The following is a 21,782-nucleotide window of genomic DNA, read 5'->3' as shown; positions in this document are numbered from 1 at the left end:
TTGAGTTCACAGTTTTATTTCCTGTAAATATAACATAATTGCAAAAATTTCTTGTTCCAAATCACTATCACAGACAAATTACACACATGCCCTATAACAAATGATCTAACTGTCTTAAAGCAATAAATAAAATATTTGGAGATGTGTTAAAGGAGATATGATGGGACTCCTTTCCCCGAAATCCATATTTATTGCTGCCTAGTTACAATCTAATGGACTTCTGACATTGACTGCATGTTCTGTGCCATACTAAAAAGATACATAACCAAACTTAGACACGTTATGTAATGTAAGGCCCAGAAAGTACATTTTTATAGCAATAGCAGTATGTAACAAAATTCTAGATGGGTTTCTTTACACTGGTTGTAAAGCTATTTGGAAATTTTCTGACAATAGATTTTAATCCTTTTGAAATTCTCCTTGAATTTGTGTTCCACAAGGGGAACAACATCAGTAACTTTGCATTTCAGTAAGACAGATGGTTTTTGGTGGCTGCTAGCTGCCACCAGTGTCAAAAAGAATACTCCGTTTGAAAATCTTGTCAGTTCTTAAGACCATCCTTACAACACAACCAAAAATAGTTCCAAGCTTTCTAGGTAAACAATTATCTACACAGCGTGCATAATTTGAAAAGCTACAATATATTTTTTAATGTAAATTCGTCAGCTAAAATCAATACAAACTGATGTAAACGTTTTAATTAAAACGACAACGTGTATGAATACAAATATGCAAATTTATGGTCACGTGAATAAACAAAGACCTCATGTCACCTGAACTATAGCGATGATATTGATTAGCTATTGCATAGTACTGCCCCAGAGGTCACGTAGCTTATAACGTTGAAAAAGGTAGCTATGTATATAGAAACCTAGCCTGGAAATCCAGACTGACCATTCAAAAATGTTTCCTAACTGCAGTGTCACATGTATAACTTCCGAAATTTAAGGCTTTATTTGATAAAGAACAATGACTTCTGATAGCAATAATCGGCGGCTAAAAATAGAAACGGAATATTAATAGAAAAGTTTCCAAACATTTCCGGTCCATAGACAATACCAGTTTGTACTGCTGATAGCTTTTCCAGCAAGTTGTAATACTTTTCAAATATGTCAGAACCAACTTAAATTTCGTCATAGCTATCAAATTGTAAGATATTATATTAATGCAACCCTAGTGATCTAAGAATGTTACTGAATTTTCGACTGCATTGTCTCGTTTTCGTTTCAAGCACGCAAAAAATATGACCGCATGTTGATTAGGCTATTTATAGAAAATCGATAACATGGTTCATACAGACCTTCCCAAAAAAAATTCAAGTAGTTTTCAAGGAGTTTTCAAGTAGTTTTCCTCCATTTTCACGGACTAAAATGGGTGCAATGTCACTGTTGCTGAGACATGAAATAACCAATTTAAATCCAATGATATCTTTTGTCAAGTAAGTGTTCAGTGATTTTGGCACAGTTTTCACAGTAGGTGGGGGTGGGCGCGGTATTGTCAAGTCGTTATTATTTATATCCTGCGTTGACTCTCTTACATGCTTAGGAGCGAAAGAAGCATATATTGTTTCAGTCGAACTTCTCATGGCAGAGCTGTTTTTATGTTTTTCGCTTTTTGGAAATTATGTGATTTTAATGCACTTTCTCCCATAGCAGCGATGTCGATTATCTTGTCACAAAAAACACAAAGGCATTTTTGTTTTTCGCCTTTGAATTTCCCAATGTTTATAATTGTCATCAGTAAGCCACTTTTGCGAAAAGACATAATTGTACTTTTTAGAACTCGTGTTTTTCTTCCTTCAACTCATCGCAGATAAATTACACAGTGTAAAAATTACTTGAAACAGCATAAAACCCGTAAAGTACAGTACCGTACCGTACTATCGCCGACTCCGTGGCAGGCCCTAATGGCGGTAACGGTTGTTTTTTTCATCGTTTTTTAGTTTATTTTGGTCCGTTTATAATGTGTGTCCGTTTTCACTTTGCACCCGACGAATTTAAGGACTATTTGCCATCTTTTGCAAGTTTTTTCCTAAATTCAAGTAGTTTTCAAGTAGTTTCTGACAGTTACAAAATTCAAGTAGTTTTCAAGGAGTAGGCATCAAATTCAAGGACTTTTCATGGCCTGTGCGAACCATGGATAATCAGCAGTGATATGGATTTCCTCAGGCGTTGATACTGCCAATTAACACTAATTAGCGCAAATTTAGTGAGATGATTTATGAACAGAACAGTACTTTATTGATATAACTTGAACATGTACAGTTCATCGTTATATCAAGAACAAAATATACTAAAACATGCTTACAATACGAGAGTGAACAAAAATGAAAGGACATTCAGTTGAAATTCATTCGATATTGTTTGCAATGTGACCTGCCGTGAGAATCAAAGACATGTATGTTTTCTAAATAATATTCCCTCACGGATAATCTTCCTTCAGCAAATGTACAATATAAGATACTATATGTATGCATAGATACACATGTATTTGGTATAATTTCGTCTGACAAAACACGAATTATCAACGTGGAAACCCACAGGTCGCCCAAGCTGAGAAGTGTTTCAAGCTCGCTTTGACTAAGTGGTGCTACTGTATCACGATTTCATCAACTTGTAAGCCCATGAAAGTGGGCACAGCGATGATACTAATACTTGCCTTTTTGAAAAGGCAATGTGTCAGACTGTAGCAAGTCGTCGGATAACAGATTTGACCAACTTAAAAATTGAATTGTTTCAAGACAGATTCTGCTCACTTCAGCTAAATTCATTCGAGTCGCACCATGAGAAAAACAACATAGTGCATTTGTGACCAGCATGGGCCCAAATCAAACTGCGGATCCATACACCACTCTGGTCAGAATCCTTGCTGTTCGCTAACGCACTATGCTGGTTTTCTCATGGTGCGTCTCAATATATCTGGATACAAATATATGTAAAACGGTTTCGTTTCGCCAGTTACATATTTTCGACTTTTTTCTCGGTCTGACTGAAGTTGTATCATAGCTCAGTGTTTTTTCTTAACAAATGTGGTGCAGGTAATTCGTATACTCTGAGTACAGAGTGCGGTAACTAAAAGTGTGCAGGTATTTAATACCCGCACGCTAATTACCGCACTGTTGGATAGGAAAGTATGCCAGCGTGTCTGGAACAGTAGACAGCGAAGTGTATATTATTGATTTTCTGCTCTAGCATTGGTCATTTTACCTGGGCTTTACACATTTGTAAAGCAAGGATTTTAAGTACTCACTGAACTGCTGTATATGGCAATGTTGAACGCCTACAACTACCATATATGGATGGCTATGATACAAAACAGAAAGAACATTAAAACTCTCGGGTAAACGATTTATACTCGGTGGCTATGCCCCCTCGTACAAATCGTTTACCCTCGAGTTTCAATGCTCTTTCTATTACTTGTAAGTTTGTCTGACTTAATGTCCAGCATTTTTGCCAAGGAGTGATAATTAATGCACCTCTAAAATACACTAGCTGCAGAACTGACATTCTGAGGTGCATCTGTGGTGCATGTTTGTGCTGTTTTCTTTCACAAAAGTCTCATGAAAACCACAGCTATCTGATACGGACTAAATCAGTGTGTATAATAATTCATGACAGACACTGCCCAAAAGCTTTAAAAAGAAATCTTAAAAGCTGAATGATTTGAAGAAAAAGCTTATATTATTTATTCATAGTAAAACATTTTCGATGTAATTTATGTTGTCGTTTTCCTCACAAATAATCAAAACTATTCGTTAAAGACTGAATCAGTGTGTATGTAAACAATGACTGGCAGTGAAAAAGGATTAATTTTGAAACCAAAGCCGAATATTAAAACAAGAGGACCATGATGGTCCTGAATCGCTCACCTCTTCCCATATGACCCAGTTTTGAGTATGACGTCGTTTTTTCTATTATTTGACATAGTGACCTAGTTTTGAACTTGACCTAGGTATTATCAAGATAAAAATTCTGACCAATTTTCATGAAGATCCATTGAAAAATATAGTCTCTAGAGAGGTAACAAGGTTTTTCTATTATTTGACCTATTGACCTAGTTTTCGAAGGTACGTGACCCTGTTTTGAACTTTACCTAGAATATCATCAAGGTGAACATTCTCACTAATTTTCATGAAGATCTCATGAAAAACATGGCCTCTAGAGAGGTCACAAGGTTTTTCTATTTTTAAACCTACTGGCCTAGTTTTTGACCGCACGTGACCCGGTTTCGAAATTGACCTAGATATCATCAAGGTGAACATTCTCACCAATTTTCATGAAGATCCATTGAAAAATATGGCCTCTAGAGAGGTCAAAAGATTTTAATAATTTTAGACCTACTGACCTAGTTTTTTACCGCAGTTGACAAAGTTTCAAACTTGACCTAGATATCATCAAGATGAACATTCAGACCAACTTTCATACAGATCCCATGAAAAATATGGCCTCTACAGAGGTCACAATTTTTTTTTTTATTATTTGACCTACTGACCTAGCTTTTAAGGCACGTGACCCAGTTTCAAACTTGACCTAGATATCATCAAGGTGAACATTCTGACCAATTTTCATGAAGATCCATTCAAAAGTATGGCCTCTAGAGAGGTCACAAGGTTTTTCTATTTTTAGACCTACTGACCTAGTTTTTGATCACAGTTGACGCAGTTTCGAACCTGACCTAGATATCATTAAGATGAACATTCAGACCAATTTTCATACAGATCCCATGAAAAATATGGCCTTTAGAGAGGTCACAAGGTTTTTCTATTATTTGACCTACTGACCTAGTTTTTGAAGGCATGTGACCCACTTTCGAACTTGACCTAGATATCATCAAGATGAACATTCAGACCAACTTTCATACAGATCCCATGAAAAATATGGCCTCTAGAGAGGTCACAAGGTTTTTCTATTATTTGACCTACTGACCTAGTTTTTGATGGCACGTGACCCACTTTCAAACCTGACCTAGATATCATCAAGATAAACATTCTGACCAATTTTCATGAAGATCTCATGAAATATATGGCCTCTAGAGAGATCACAAGGTTTTTCTATTTTTAGACCTACTGACCTAGTTTTTGATCGCACGTGACCCAGTTTCGAAACTGACTTAGATATTATCAAGATGAACATTCAGAGCAACTTTCATACAGATCCCATGAAAAATATGGCCTTTAGAGAGGTCACAAGGTTTTTCTATTATTTGACCTACTGACCTAGTTTTTGATGGCACATGACCCAGTTTCGAACATGACCTAGACATCATCAAGGTTAACGTTCTGACCAATTTTCATGAAGATCTTGTGAAATATATGGCCTCTAGAGAGGTCACAAGGTTTTTCTATTTTTAGACCTATTGACCTAGTTTTTGACGGCACGTGACCCAGTTTCGAACTTGACCTAGATATCATCAAGATGAACATTCTGACCAACTTTCATAAAGATCCCATGAAAAATGTGACCTCTAGAGTGGTCACAAGCAAAAGTTTACGGACGCACGCACACATGGACGACGGACACCGCGCGATCACAAAAGCTCACCTTGTCACTTTGTGACAGGTGAGCTAAAAATACAAAAAAGTTCTTATAGTTTATATTAACAATTCCTCAGTTGTCACTTTCTTTGTAATATTTTAAACATTGATTAGCAGCCACCATCAGCACTTTGAGCGCTTTGATTGTTTTCTCTAATCCACATTTACACCCACTCCAGTATCAATTAAAGATTGACATCCCTTACACATTGGAACTAGTAACTGAAATAGCTTTTGCTATTAGAACACAAGTAAGTATGTCTGGATTTTTTTTCTGTTTAATAACTGGAATATAACTATGAGATAGAAATAAACAATGAGCAATGCACTTGCTTAAAGGTGGTTAATCAGATTTTGGTCAAGTAACCGATTTCTTTGAAACTTCAATATTTGATCATTTACATATATTTGTGTTCACTTAAGGTGCTGGGGGCTTTCCCTGGGGGTATTTTTAAAACCTGATCTTCTTGGCTGCACAAGGGAATTTAAAAACTTGCTTTTTGGTTCAGATTATTTAAATAATTATCATAATCTTTACAAATGAAAATAAAAACCTAGAAATTATTTTGAAATTTAAAAAAATTGGCTTACATATTTCATATCAAAGGGCAATTATTGCAAAATTTTATAAAAATCGATAAAACATACATTTCTACTAGGGGTCTAACTTTATGTAATGGTCCTTTCTTTCCTTGAATAATCTCTAACAGAATATATAAGAAGTGCTAAGCGTCCTCAAATGTTGCTTAAATGTGATTATCAAGCTCCAGATTAGAAATTTATCTTTTATAAAAATTTACTTTCAGTGAAGATTCCCACTCAAAGATCTGTACCAGGAAACTTGGATATTAGGCATCAAAAAATATCTTAATAGAAGCATATATAACAAACAAGCTACACAAACAAAAATAAACAGCTCTCTGTGTAAATACAAATCCTATTTTGCATGCAATGCAATTTTAACATGCAAAAGCACACAACACAAATTCACAAATTTTACACCATCACCAAAAAACACACCATAAAAATAATGGAAGACATAATGCTGGTTATCTGTTAACACACAAACATCATAAAAGTTGCATAAATTTGTTGAAAATAAAATGTCTATATATACCAAATAAAGGCAATGAGAAAATGAGATCAATGCCCTTTAAATGAAAAGGATGATTTAATAGCATGGAATGCAACAATATGGAATCGTATGAAATAAAATCTGTAAAAATTTCTCCAGTTTTCCAGCAAGGTAACATTGCATTCAGCTACATCCAAAAGTACTCATTTTTCAAATTAAGATCTCCCTATTCTTTAAAGATCTATCTCCTTTCCTCATCAAGGTTTCCAACCTGATTCAAGCTTAAGTTCCTTCATACAAACTATGTTTCCAGCAATTCTAGAGAAGTAAACAGCTTTTTTCGCATCCCTATTTCTTAAAAACAAACTTAACAGCAAAGGAGTGGATGTTCTCTGGCTGTAAACATATATACAATGTAAGATTGACTTGAGTGATCAAGGTACCATCAGACAGAGCTAAGTGACCAATCACGTTAAAGCTCTGTCTTCATTCACTGATACTTGAAGTCAAAATTCCATCATAACAATGTTAACGGGTGATTTCATAGTATCTAAGGTCACGCTTTTTTAAATGGGATGAATGCATTCTTCTAAGAAATGAATTTTTCGTAAAAAAGTTGTAGAAATGATTTCAATTGAAAAAGACTATGGAAACTGAAATGTCCTACTTCAATGTGTATGTATATGTTTGGGACTATTTACATATTCTCATAAACACATGAAATGCCTAAAATAATAAAATAATGTTATATTACAATGACTTGCATGTATATCACACATCATTTAGGAAACTACGTCATAAACGATCAGTAATCAGTTATCAAAAATGTGAACAGTCTAACATGGCACAACATTTTATAGGTTAAAGAAAGAATGAAGTCGAGCATTGTATATTCTGCGATAAACAACAGCTGACGTATGACGTGGTGTGAGACCATTATGCCAAATTCACTACCAATCGGATGAATAAAAATCCCCATACTTTTTATCATTGTGTTTTAAGAGCGTGTTAGAATGAAAATAAACAATGCCATCTTGTGGTTTATTGTCCAATGATTTAGATGCTTGAATATCTAACTACTGGGACTAATGCCCCCTGGTTTCAATTCCTGCACATCTGAACTCTGAACCAATGTAATTCACACAATAAACAAGAGGGCCAAGATGGCCCTAGGTCGCTCACCTGAGAAACACACCATAACACAACATATTAAGCAGAGTAAACATGTTTGACCTAGTGATTTCATGGAAAAAAATATTCTGACCAATTGTCATTAAAACTGGAGCAAAAATCTTAAGTATAAGTAAGTATTTTCTTTGATTTGACCTAGTGACCTAGTTTTTGACCCCAGATGACCCATATTCGAATCTGACCTAGATTTCACCAAGGCTATCATTCTGACCAAATTTCATGAAGATCAATTGAAAAATACAGCCTCTATCGCATACACAAGGTTTTTCTTTGATTTGACCTAGTGACCTACTTTTTGACCCAAGATGACCCATTTTCAAATTCAGCCTAGATTTCATTAAGGCTATCATTTTGACTTAATTTCAGGAAGATCAATTGAAAAATGCAGCCTCTATCGCATATACAAGCTTTTCCTTTGATTTGACCTAGTGACCTAGTTTTTGACCCCAGATGACCCATATTCGAACTTGACCTAAATTTTATCAAGGGAATCATTCTGACCAAAATTCATGAAGATTAATTGAAAAATACAGCCTCTATCACATACACAAGGTTTTTCTTTGATTTGACCTAGTGACCTAGTTTTTGACCTCAGATGACCCATTTTCAAATTAGGCCTAGATTTCATCAAGGTTATCATTCTGACCAAAATTCATGAAGATTAATTGAAAAATACAGCCTCTATCGCATACACAAGGTTTTTCTTTTATTTGACCTAGTGACCTACTTTTTGACCCCAGAGGACCCATATTTGAACTTGGCCTAGATTTCATCAAGGTAATCATTGTGACCAAAATTCATGAAGATTAATTGAAAAATACAGCCTCTATCGCATACACAAGGTTTTTCTTTGATTTGACCTAGTGACCTAGTTTTTGACCCCAGATGACCCATTTTCAAACTTGGCCTAGATTTCATCAAGGTAATCATTGTGACCAAAATTCATGAAGATTAATTGAAAAATACAGCCTCTATCGCATACACAAGGTTTTTCTTTGATTTGACCTAGTGACCTAGTTTTTGACCCCAGATGACCCATTTTCGAACTTGGCCTAGATTTCATCAAGGTAATCATTCTGACCAAAATTCATGAAGATGAATTGAAAAATACAGCCTCTATCGCATACACAAGGTTTTTCTTTGATTTGACCTAATGACCTAGTTTTTGACCCCAGATGACCCACTTTCGAACTCAGCCTAGATTTCATCAAGGTTATCATTCTGACCAAATTTCATGAAGATCAGTTGAAAAATACAGCCTCTATTGCATACACAAGCTAAATGTTGACAGACGACAGACAGACGACAGACGACAGACAGACGCCGGACATCGAGCGATCACAAAAACTCACCTGAGCATTGCTCAGGTGAGCTAAAAATGTGAAGGCATCGATTATTTAATAATTAACACATGGAAACCTTCCATGAATTTAAATGAGTATAAGTATCTATATTTTCAAATGTGGAATGAAAATGGCAAATTGTGTACCACTAGTTTTCAAAACACTGTTTCCTTTACATATAATGCAACAGTATATGAATATCACATTGCTCTGAGTGTACAGTTTAAATTGTCGGCCTGACTGAATAAAGAGAAGCAGCATACTGTCAAATCTGTGAGACAATACATATCGGTATATCCCTGGTCAATGATGGGGAGCCAAGGCTGACAGTATCTTAATATTAACAACATTTACTGTCCCATTTACTGTCCCATGAAAACAGTGAAATATTTGTTTTATTACACAGAAAAAGATGTAAGAATTTTTATGCACATAGTTCATATATGAATTGAGAAACTATTTCAGAAAGAAATGAACTACTATATGAATGTCAATGCAAATTGTGAACAACTCCCAGTCAGCTGTCAATGTGTCAGTTTGAAGTATCTTTTTCCTTCAAATAGACCAACAGAAAAAAGACAGGGTTTTTCTATAGAAGAAGCAAGACAACATACTTGACATATGAATTTTGCAATGGCAAAAAAATGAGATATACCGGTAATAAATTAATATTAACTACTGTACAATAAAATACAAAGCGTTATGCAAAATCAATGCTTGAGACACCACCTACAAAACATTTTGAGGAAGGTAATATTTATCTAGATAAAACATTAATGAGGATTGAAAGGTTTCTCTTGTTCTGGCGTTATTTCTGCCACTTCTCCGTGCTCAACTCGTGAGATTCCTTCCTTTAGGAACCTGATATAATGCATAGAACTGGGCTCACTGAATCTAAAAATAGAACAATAAAAATAGTGTTCATAGAAATGGCGCTTGTAAGGTAAAGTAAATTTTTTAGTATTTTGTTTTATATTCATTTATTTTTTAATAGTATTTTTAAGAAGTATTTATCCAGAACTGAATTTGATCGACAATTCATTGTCATATGAAAAAATCTTGCTTAATTATAATAAAACGTGTCACACTGATTTACTTTAACTTCCTAATTCTTACCTATTTTGTACTATAAGACACACAAAAATTGAAGTATTATATGGCAGAAGCATATTTAAATTACTTCAAATTGGCTTATATGCCATACAGAATCCACAGGATGTATAACAAGTTGAATAAAACATGCTTTTGTTATACATGTGTAGACTTATATAGTCTGGGAAGCCGTTGATAATATTTGTGCTTTGTCAGAAGAAATAATACATAATATCTATGCATTAAAGATCCGACTTAATTTGCGCTAATTAGTGTTAATTGGCATTCATCGAGTTTCTGATATTATCAACTGTCAATTTGCAGGTAGAAAAAAGTTAGAAATTGTCAGACTGGATTCCCAGGCTAAGACTTATACAGAGTTCCATATAATGTAGTTTTGTTGACCAGCCTCAAAATCATATTGACCCAGGACATAGTCTGAGGTCATCATTACTTTCAGGCAGGTCATTATCAATACTTATTGACTGAAATTCAAGTCTACAACTTATACGATTTCAATACAGGTTAATGATAACTGAAAATTGAAAATTTTGTAGAAACAAAGAATAATTTACGCTCTTAATTTTTGCTGTCTAATGGGATTCAAAATTTCGCAAAAACCTGTCCATCTGCTGCAATAACCATGGTCCGAGAGCTCACTGACTTTTATTGCAACAATTGAGGCCAAAAGAAGTTTATACATTTTTTGAAACAATATTTCATATCCTGCATGAAAACCCATTTCTTAAGTGTCAAAGCCGTGCCTATCTATATTTTGTTCACTTATGTTTGTGATAGGGGAGGTAAAACTCACTTGTAAAGATATTACGGGTAGGGTGAAGTTTACGCCTACTAGTTTTTTCACTGATTAATTACAGTAACTATCTGATTGTCAGTAAATGTATATATGTCCACCAATGACAGCAATAAGAAATTCATCAAAAAGGACTGAAGGGCAAACTGGATATTCAAGGTCAAAGGTCAGATTTATGTCAAAATCACAAAAATTGGCATATTTGAAATTCATTTTCATTCTTAATAAATAGTTTGTAATCATAAGTCACTCATCTTTATTTATGTAATGTGTGTATATCAGCCGAAATTAAAAATGCAAATTTTATTGCAAAAAGTCAGGGTTAACCCTGATAATTGAAGGTCAAAGTTCATTTTAATGCAAAAATGTGAAAATTATTACCTTAACTTTTTCTAATCTGTTTAATATGTTTTCACATTATTAGCCACTGAAGCTAATTCGTTTTGATGTTTTGATGTTTGTATGTCAGGCAAAGTCAGCAGTGCAAATGTAACCCTAAAAATGCCAAGAGTAAAGCTAATATCAAAGGTCAAATTTGTGTGAAAAATCGCATGAATAGCTTCCTGTTTGAAAAACAACAAATATGTATTAATCATTATAAGTAATTGCTCGTGATTTATTTTAATGTATATATGTCTCACAATGTCAGTAATAAAGATATCGTCTAAAATCAGACAAGTTCAAATGTAATATTAAGGGTCAAAGGTCATTTTCAAGTAAAAGAATGAAAAAATAGCTCTTTAACTTTTCTCTTTGTTAACAATATCTTGTCAATATTAGTCAATGATATCGGTTCATTTTAATGTATAAATGTTAGGCCATGTCTGGTATGCACATATAATTTCAAAACATTCAAGTTCGATCATAATATGAAAGGTCAAAGGTCAAAACGTGAGTAAAATGTTGCAATAATATCACCTATTTGTAATATATTTTTATTGTTTAAAAGTATTTGTTTTGTCATTTCAGTAACTGATCGTTGTTCATTTTACAGTATATATGTCAGACGATGTCATAGAGGAGACAATAAGTCAAGGTCAAACTTGGTATTAAGGGCAGGGGTCATTTTTTGTGTAAAAGATCAAAATGTAGCATACTTACTCATTACTTTGTTAAAAAATAGCTTGTTGTTATTATACACTATTAGAAATTTATTTTAATGTATACATGTCAAGCAAGGTCAGCAATGTAAGTTTTATCCTAAAAAGTCAAAGCCAGCCCTTTTTATCCAAGGTCAAAGGTCAAATTTGTGTGAAAATTCGCAAAAATAGCATGTTTGCAATGATTTTTCTTTATTGTTTTAGGGTATTTTTGTCAACACTAGTAACTGATCATTATTCACTTTAAAGTATATATAACAGGTGATATCATTCTTCCTTAATTAAGAAAAATCAGTCATTGTCAAACCTGACATTAAAGGTCAAAGGAGAGGGTCTTCAAGAAACTTGCCATTATGAAAAAATGGCTTAAGCAAGATGGAGAGCAAATGAAAAAATCCAACGGCAAGTCTACACAGGCACTGTTCGGCCCATAGCAGAGTACGCATACACCTCATGGGTAACTGCTTCCAAAACCAGTACAGATAAACTTGACGAGGTTCGAAATTCAGGCCTGAAGATAATACTCGGAGCAATGAAAACAACTCCAATAAAAGAAATGAAAAAGACATCCAACTTTGAGCCATTAGAGACAAGACGAGAGTACAAAGCTCTTGTGCAGGCAGAGAAGGCAAAGAGACTTCCTTCACATCCACTCCATTCAAAACTCGAGAGCAGAACTAAAAACATACTGAAACGACAAAATCTCAACGATATCGTCAAAGAACTGCAGAAATGAAAACAGCAGCACTGGACACAGAGGCAGAGCCGCTTGTGCCCGAGGAATTGGTTCCTAGACAATGTGCTCCAAAGATCAGATTGGAGGTACCAGGAGTAGAAGAAAAGGGAGAACAACATCAGACCCACCAACAATCTTTTACGCTAGAAATGATCAATGACCGGTATCCAGCACACTCTTGGGTCCAAGCATATACCGATGGATCAGCGGAAAAAGCAGTTCAGAATACTGGAAGTGGTGCCTACGTCAACTTTTCTCTCACTCTCTCATCCAGTCGGCAAGAGATTCTCAGACTTTAGAGCCGAGACGCAAGCCCCCACTTCAGCCACACCCCAACTGTATGAGCGAGGAGAAGATGGACAAAATATTGTTTTCCTGACAAACTCCAAGTGAGCTCTTCAGACTCTCTCAGCAGGTCCATCAGACATCTTAATGAGACAGCTGCTGGAAATGTGGGCATAGCCGGAGATGAAGCTGCGGACAAACTTGCAAAGGAAGCAACCAAGGAAATACAGTTCCAAATCTCCAACTTCATACAGAGAATCTCAGATTCTGCAGAAGAACAGATTTTCGTCAGAATGGAAGAACATAAATGATGGAGGCTACCTGCCAAATCATGACAGTCTGCACAAGCTAATCAGGCACAGCCAAACAACTATCCTCCGTCAGCGCACTTGACACTGTGGCCTGAGAAAACATATGAAGAAGCGGGGTGTTGCAAAGACACCAAAATGCCAGTGCGGATCAGAGGAACAAATACCATTCCACATCCTGCAGAGCGGTTTCTATCTGGAAGAAGTACGCCAGGCAGTTTAGCCCATAGACATCCCAAATGAGACCAAGCTGTGGGGAGATGCCAGCGACATGCAGAAGCGGTGAAATTCACTGCCGCATCTAGTGGCAAAGCAATGCCTTTCTATATTTTGTTCTGGAAATTTGATGTAGGCACCACTTGCAGCATTATGAACTGCTTTTTCCACTGCTCCATCGGTATATGCTTGGATCCAAGAGTGTGCTGGATAGCGGTCATTGATCATTTCTGGCGTAAAAGACTGTTGGTGGGCCTGATGTTGTTTTCCCTTTTCTTCTACTCCTGGTACCTCCAATCTGATCTTTGGAGCACATTGTCTAGGAACCCATTCATCGGGTACAAGCCTTTGTGTCTAGTGCTGCTGCCTTTCCTTTCTGCAGTTTTTTGACGATATCGTTGAGACTCTGTCGTTTCAGTCTGTTCTTAGTTCTGCTCTCGAGTTTTGAGTGGAGTGGACATGATGGTAGTCTCTTTGCTTTCTCTGCCTGCACAAGGGCTTTGTACTCTCGTCTTATCTCTAATGGCTCAAGGTTGGCTGTCTTTTCCATTTTTTCTATTGGAGTTGTTTTCATTGCTTTGAGAATTATCCTCAGGCCTGAATTTTGAACCTTGTCCAGTTTATCTGTACTGGTTTTGGAAGAAGTTACTCATGAGGTGGATGCGTACTACGCTATGGGCCTTACGGTGCCTGTGTAGACTTAACGTAGGATCTATTCATTTGCTCCCCAACTTGTTAAAGCCTTTTTTTTATAATGGCGAGTTTCTTGAAGACCCTCTCCTTTGACCTTTAGTGTTAGGTTTGACCTTGACTAATTTTTCATCATCAAGGAAGAATGATATCATCTGTATATACTTTAAAGTGAATAATGATCAGTTACTAGTGTTGACAAAATACCTAAACCAATGAAGAAAAATCATTTAAAATGCTGTTATTTTGCGAATTTTCACACAAATTTGACCTTTGACCTTGGATAAAAAGGGCTGGCTTTGATTTATTAGGATAAAATCTACATTGCTGACCTTGCTTGACATGTATACATTAAAACAAATTGTTAAAGTGAATTATAACAACAAGCTATTTTTGAAAAAAGTAATGAGTAAGTATGCTACATTTTGATCTTTTACACAAAAATGACACCTGATCTTTAATACCAGGTTTGACCTTGACATATTTTCTCTTCCATGACATTGTCTGACATATATACAGTAAAATGAACAACGATCAGTTACTGAAATGACAAAACAAATAGTTTTAAACAATAAAGATATATTACAAATAGGTGATATTATTGCAACATTTTACTCACTTTTTGACCTTTGACCTTTCATATTATGATTGAACTTGAATGTTTTGAAATTATATGTGCATACCAGACATGGCCTAACATTTATACATTAAAATGAACTGATACCATTGACTAATATCGACAAGATATTGTTAACAAAGAGAAAAGTTAAAGAGCTATTTTTTCATTCTTTTACTTGGAAATGACCTTTGACCCTTAATATTACATTTGAACTTGTCTGATTTTAGACGATATCTTTATTACTGACATTGTGAGACATATATACATTAAAATAAATCACGAGCAATTACTTATAATGATTAATACATATCTGTTATTTTTCAAACAGGAAGCTATTCATGCGATTTTTCACACAAACTTGACCTTTGACCCTTGATATTAGCTTTACTCTTGGCATTTTTAGGGTTACATTTGCACTGCTGACTTTGCCTGACATACAAACATCAAAACATCAAAACGAATTAACTTCAGTGGCTAATAATGTGAAAACATATTAAACAGATTAGAAAAAGTTAAGGTAATTCTTTTCACATTTTTTGCATTAAAATGAACTTTGACCTTCAATTATCAGGGTTAACCTTGACTTTTTGCAATAAAATTTGCATTTCTAATTTTGGCTGATATACACACATTACATAAATAAAGATAAGTGACTTATGATAACAAACTATTTTTTAAGAATAAAAATGAATTTCAAATATGCCAATTTTTGTGATTTTGACATAAATCTGACTTTTGACCTTGAATATCCAGCTTGCCCTTCAGTCCTTTTTGATGAATTTCTTATTGCTGTCATTGGTGGACATATATACATTTACTGACAATCAAATAGTTACTGTAATTAATCAATGAAACAACTGGTAGACAAACTTTACCCTACCCCCTAATATTTTTACAAGTGAGTTTTACCTCCCCTATCACAAACATAAGTGAACAAAATATAGATAGGCACGGCTTTGACACTTAAGAAATGGGTTTTCATGCAGGATATGAAATATTGTTTCCAAAAATGTATAAACTTCTTTTGGCCTCAATTGTTGCAATAAAAGTCCGTGAGCTCTCGGACCACCAGTTATATAGTGTGCAGAATTATGAGAAATTGATCTTTTAGCATGAGCAAAACTGTGTTTTAATTTCAGACTCTTGTTAATGAAGATATAATTGGCACAGGTGGTTTGTCAGAAAACTTCTAAAATGAATATTTACCCAGTCTCGACTATACTTGGCTGTGTATCGAGGAATTCATTTGCATTGATTTTATGAGCAATGGTGCCATTTGGATAAGCTACTGCCATCATAACTGGGAAACTGTAATGCTCCATGAAATGTTTTGCTACTGCGGCGACCTCCGGTTGTGTCGAGTCATCTCTCGATGCCTGTTGAAAGTAAGATAAAAACATTGGGTGAAATGAGATAATAAAAATATCTGCTGGATGGTGATTTGTTGATACAGATGTATATTTAGTCATGTATAAATTAAAAAAAAATTGATGTCATTTAAATTCTTAAACCAGTTTTCTTTATAGATAGTTCTGCAAGTTTGAAAAACCATAAGTAAAGGTGTAATATAGTAGGGTAGAGTATAAGGGTGCACTTATACTTCCTTGCTATTGAGCTAGCTTTTACAGTGACGTGGTAGAGTGTCCACCTTAGGTGGGAGAGGTCCCGAGTTCGATTCCCGGTCAGGGCTGAAGTATTTTCAGTCTGTTATATAATGTCATTTATCTTATAAATGTAGAATAAATCCTGGACCCTGCATACTGAAACGAAAATCACCCTACAAATACATGTCGACCCATGTGTTTTAAAAATGGCAATTTGACTATTTTTCAAAAGATAACATATGAAAACATAAATTTTGATGTGAAAAAAAATTCCAATATCATCTTAAAATCAATTTGAAATTTGCCAATCCATTTTATCATCGGCAAATACGGGTACTAAAAAAGCAAGCCAGGGACCTGTATACATATATAAACAGAACATTTTATTTACAACTTTGAAAAATTTCATTAAAATCTAAATAGCAGAAAGTTTTCTATTTGTGAAAATGTCATAAAACTTTGATTTTCTGATAGATTCCCATTATGAAAGTTTGATTGAGGTCCAAATTTTTCCAATCAGTCTTACAAAATTCAAGGACATAGCTCAAGCACTTTTCATTTGCCCAATGTCCAATTTTCTAAGTTTATCTTGAAGTTTTGCATTTAAACAAATTCTACACTGTAAAACAAACTGATCTAAACATGCAGAACTACCTTAATGGACAAGTACAACCTCAGATGCTCTTGTTGACATGTAACAGCAGAAACATATGACCATGTTTCTGTTAAGAGCATGTACAGTTTTTTTTACCAAAAATTTACAAGTTAAAAAACAAAAGAAATGAAAACAAGGAGCTGCGTTCAATAAAAGCTTGATGCCCCCAGTGGCATCCTTGTCGATACAAAGCAACCCAAGTCCAAAACGAGGTCAAGTTCAAGGTCAAGGTCAAACTGAGGTCAGGTGATGTCTAAAGATGAGGAATGGTCACAGGTTACATCTGTATTAGTATCAAGTCATTCTAGTTAGGGGTATTGATGCTTGACAAAATGGTCCCATTTGGTTAACCTCATAAGGACAGACGGACGGACGAACGGACAGGACAATCACTATATGCCTCCCGCATCAGCAGATGCAGGGGGCATAAAGTACCAAAATTTGAAATATAATGTGTGCGGTTTCCACACACTTTATTCACATCCAATGTTTTTCATTCCCAAACTAAATTGTACTTATCTATAACACTAACCTCAAGATCAACAACCAGGGACCAACCACTGACAAACCTCTCGTCGAGAAGTTTTAAAACGGGCGCACTCTCCAGGGTTACATCCCGGAGGGTACGCCCCGAACCTCAGCAACTCTGATCGTCTAAAGCACCCCATAACAAAATGTGATGTATCAATTTGTCTTCCTTCTTTGCAACTTCCAGAGACTCGGAAAAATTGTAGTACCTCACCTGAATAAAGAATACAAGAATATGCAAGCAAGAGGGTAGCTAGGATTTGAATCAATATACTCGCATACATAACACATCATGGACGCATGAGATTTCGTATTTAATAGCAGGCAGCATATCATCATTAACCCTTAGCCTGCTGGCGGCAAATGATTCTGCCTTTGCGACCAGTGCAGACCAAGATCAGCCTGCACATCCGTGCAGTCTGATCATGGTCTGCACTGTTCGCTATTCAGTCAGTTAATTTTCAGTGAACACCCCTTCGAATAATAAATGGTATTGCACAAATTGAATGATGGACCAGTTCATTTTAGAAATTTAGCAGGCTAAAGGTTAAAACACATTGTTTACAAGCAAACTAAGCAAAACAAGAAAGTAAGACACTGAATAATTAGGAACTTTCCAAAATATTCATATTCACCTTCCTACTTGATTAAAATATGCTATTTAGAAGAAATCACTTTTACATTTTTCACTTAAAAAGTGGATTCATGCTTACAGGGGAATGATGCCACTGCCAAATATGTGTTATTTTAAGCTGTTTCATATATTACTTAATTTTCTTTAATAAAAACGTAAGTATCAAAGGGTAGAATCCATTTTGAAATTCAAAGGGAGGCGCAGGGCAATGCAGTAGAAGCAGAGCATCTGAATTTGGGCTTTCAACTTTGATAGACTAAATGTAGAAAGACACAAAAGTACTTTTTATCACATATTACCTTTTTCTGCTGAAACATCAAAATTCCTTCTTCCTTTGCCTGTTTCAGACTTGTATGTGTATTCAATGTATATACTTGAAACGATATCAACCGTCAAAATGTTATTACACTATTATGTGAAATGGCTTTATGTCACTCCCACAATGTCAAACATGTGATTAAAGTGTTTAAAATGATTTTCAATTTACCTTCTGGAATGGATACATTTCAATCTGCATCGTACGTAAAGCCTCCTCTTCCGGTATTTCCTCTGTCCATGCTATACCGTCCACATCAAACTTTTTATTTGGAATTTTCTCTTCTAAAACAATGTTGCTGCCTGGTACTGACGGTGCTGTTATTTTCAAGGCCATTTCTGGCAAGAAGCCAATATCAACAACCATGCTATTTCCTCCTTCCAACCACTCCATATCTATAAATAGTGAATAATCTATATTAAGCACAGGAAGAAAACATTAAAAACTGTTGTAAAGCAAGGATGTCATGTTGGTCCTAACCTTTCTATCTTTGTTCAACTAAAGTATGCCCAAATTTCATATTTGAAAAAAAAAAATGAAAAATCACTATCCTGTATCTATGTAAACACAACATAATCATTTTGTGTGTACATGTATAAACAGTGTGTGTTATGTTAAAAACAGTATATCCTAAATTAATATATAACTTGCCTATTATATATTCATAATACCACTTAAAAGACTGACTGCTTTTTTTTAAACAAATGACTCTTAGTACATGGCATTTAATTGTGAATCAGGGTTACATACACAATTAGTTTTTATTTTCATCCAAGTTAAATACATTTGATGAGGATTTTTTACACGTAAAGTTATTGTCTCATTATAAAATGAGCCGCGCCATGGGAAAACCAACATAGTGGCTTTGCGACCAGCATGGATCCAATGTTCCAATTCCAATAACAATGTTCGCTTTCAAAGGCTATTGCAATTAGAGAAACTGCTATCGAACAGCATGGATCCTGCCCAGACTGCGCGGATGCGCAGGCTGGTCTGGATCCATGCTGGTCACAAACCCACTATGTTGCTTTTCTTATGGCGCAGCTCAAATATTTTAGTGAAAGATGAACATAGTATATCTTTTATGTTTGAAGTATATCAGGTAAATAAGCAAATACTTTCTCTCGACATAACATTGAAGCAGGTAAGGACTTACCAACATTTAATTTTTTGGTGTTTGGAACATACATATTGAAGTGTATGATATGATTCAGATCTTGTGTTATGATGAGTTTTCCGGTAAACTGTGCTGGTGTGAACCAGAATGGATAATTCGGAAGCTGGTTCAACTGGAACTCTGCATGGATCCTGAAACATTTCATGAGAATAGAAAATGGTTTCTAATTCCATTTCTTAAATGGATCTGACTTCACAGCATTATTTAAAGTGTTTTTATAGAGTACCGGTGTAACAGCCCAGTTTTTCCCCCAGTCAGTTCTTTCCCCGGGGAAAAAACTGACTAGTCAATTCTTTCCCCCGGGGAAAAAACTGACTAGTCAGTTTCTTCCCCCCCTAGTCAGTTTTTTCTCCAGGGGAAAGAATTGACTAGTCAGTTTCTTCCCCCCCTAGTCATTTTTTTCCCCCCTTGGAATAAGTCTTCTGATAGGGAAAGAAACTGACTAGTTAGTCAGATTTTTCCCCAGGGAAAAAAATGACTAGTCAGTTCTTTCCCCCTAGTCAAGTTTTCCCTTCAAGTACTGGATTCTTTCGGTATTGTTATTTGGGATACAAGTGTCTGTTCATTTTCCATTTCAATTTCAGATGAAAACGGTATTGTTTTTCATTTGAATAAACCTATATGTTTCTTTTTTTGTAACATTAATCAATGTTTTTTTGTCAAATCAAATTTTTTAACTTCTGTTTGATTGCCATTGCTATTTAATATCTGTCAGGTGCAGGGAAGAAATTGACCAGTCAGTTCTTTCCCCCTTGCATATACTTGACCTATCAGGTGGGGGAAAAAACTGACCAATCAGTTCTTTCCCCTCAAGCCAGTATTTGACCTGTCAGTTGGGGGAAGAAATTGGCCGGTCGGTTCTTTCCCCCCTGGCCAGTACTTGATCTGTCGGGTGGGGAGAAGAAATTGACTAGTCAGTTCTTTCCCCCCTTGTGTATACTTGACCTATCAGGTGGGGGAAGAAATTGACCAGTCAGTTCTTTCCCCCCTAGCATATATTTCACCTATCAGATGGGGGAAGAAATTGACCAGTCAGTTCTTTCCCCCCTAGCATATAGGTGGGGGAAGAAATTGACTAGTCAGTTCTTTCCCCCATTGCATATACTTCACCTATCAGGTGGGGGAAGAAATTGACCAGTCAGTTCTTTCCCCCCTAGCCAGTACTTGACCTGTCGGGTGGGGAGAAGAAGTTGACTGGTCAGTTCTTTCCCCCCTTGCATATACTTCACCGATCAGGTGGGGGAAGAAATTGACTAGTCAGTTCCTTCCCCCCTTGCATATACTTGACCTATCAGGTGGGGGAAAAATTGACCAGTCAGTTCTTTCCCCCCTAGCATATAGGTGGGGGGAAGAAATTGACTAGTCAGTTATTTCCCCCATTGCATATACTTCACCTATCAGGTGGGGGAAGAAATTGACCAGTCAGTTCTTTCCCCCCTAGCCAGTACTTGACCTGTCGGGTGGGGAGAAGAAGTTGACTGGTCAGTTCTTTCCCCCCTTGCATATACTTCACCGATCAGGTGGGGGAAGAAATTGACTAGTCAGTTCTTTCCCCCCTTGCATATACTTGACCTATCAGGTGGGGGAAAAAATTGACTGGTCAGTTCTTTCCCCCCAAGCCAGAACTTGACCTGTCAGGTGGGGGAAGAAATTGGCCTGTCAGTTCTTTCCCCCCAGCCAGTACTTGACCTGTCGAATGGGGAGAAGAAATTGACCAGTCAGTTCTTTCCCCCCTAGCCACTACTTGCTCTGTTAGGTGGGGTAAGAAATTGACCAGTCAGTTCTTTCCCCCCTAGCATATACTTGACCTATCAGGTGGGGGGAGAAATTGACCAGTCAGTTCTTTCCCCCTAGTATATACTTGAC

At 35.9% G+C, this 21,782-nt stretch overlaps 1 protein-coding gene across 2 annotated transcripts in view; it reads right to left on the bottom strand.

The window, feature by feature from the left end:
- Positions 1–21,782, bottom strand: part of LOC123541327 (selenoprotein N-like) — a 30,621-nt gene continuing 8,839 nt past the window's right edge. For both annotated transcript variants that reach the window (XM_045326752.2, XM_045326759.2), the window contains 5 exons: positions 19,896–20,047; positions 18,911–19,134; positions 17,794–18,003; positions 16,209–16,378; positions 1–10,036 (listed from right to left, as the gene is read on the bottom strand). In XM_045326752.2, coding sequence (XP_045182687.2) covers positions 9,916–10,036; positions 16,209–16,378; positions 17,794–18,003; positions 18,911–19,134; positions 19,896–20,047 — 877 coding nt within the window. In that variant the 3' untranslated portion in view covers positions 1–9,915. The remainder of the gene's footprint in view (positions 10,037–16,208; positions 16,379–17,793; positions 18,004–18,910; positions 19,135–19,895; positions 20,048–21,782) is intronic.

This window comes from Mercenaria mercenaria, chromosome 1, assembly GCF_021730395.1.
Source record: "Mercenaria mercenaria strain notata chromosome 1, MADL_Memer_1, whole genome shotgun sequence".
Taxonomy (NCBI): Eukaryota; Metazoa; Mollusca; class Bivalvia; order Venerida; family Veneridae; genus Mercenaria; species Mercenaria mercenaria.
The sequence above is the reverse complement of the archived record's forward strand: the minus strand, read 5'-3'. Positions and strand labels throughout refer to the sequence as shown.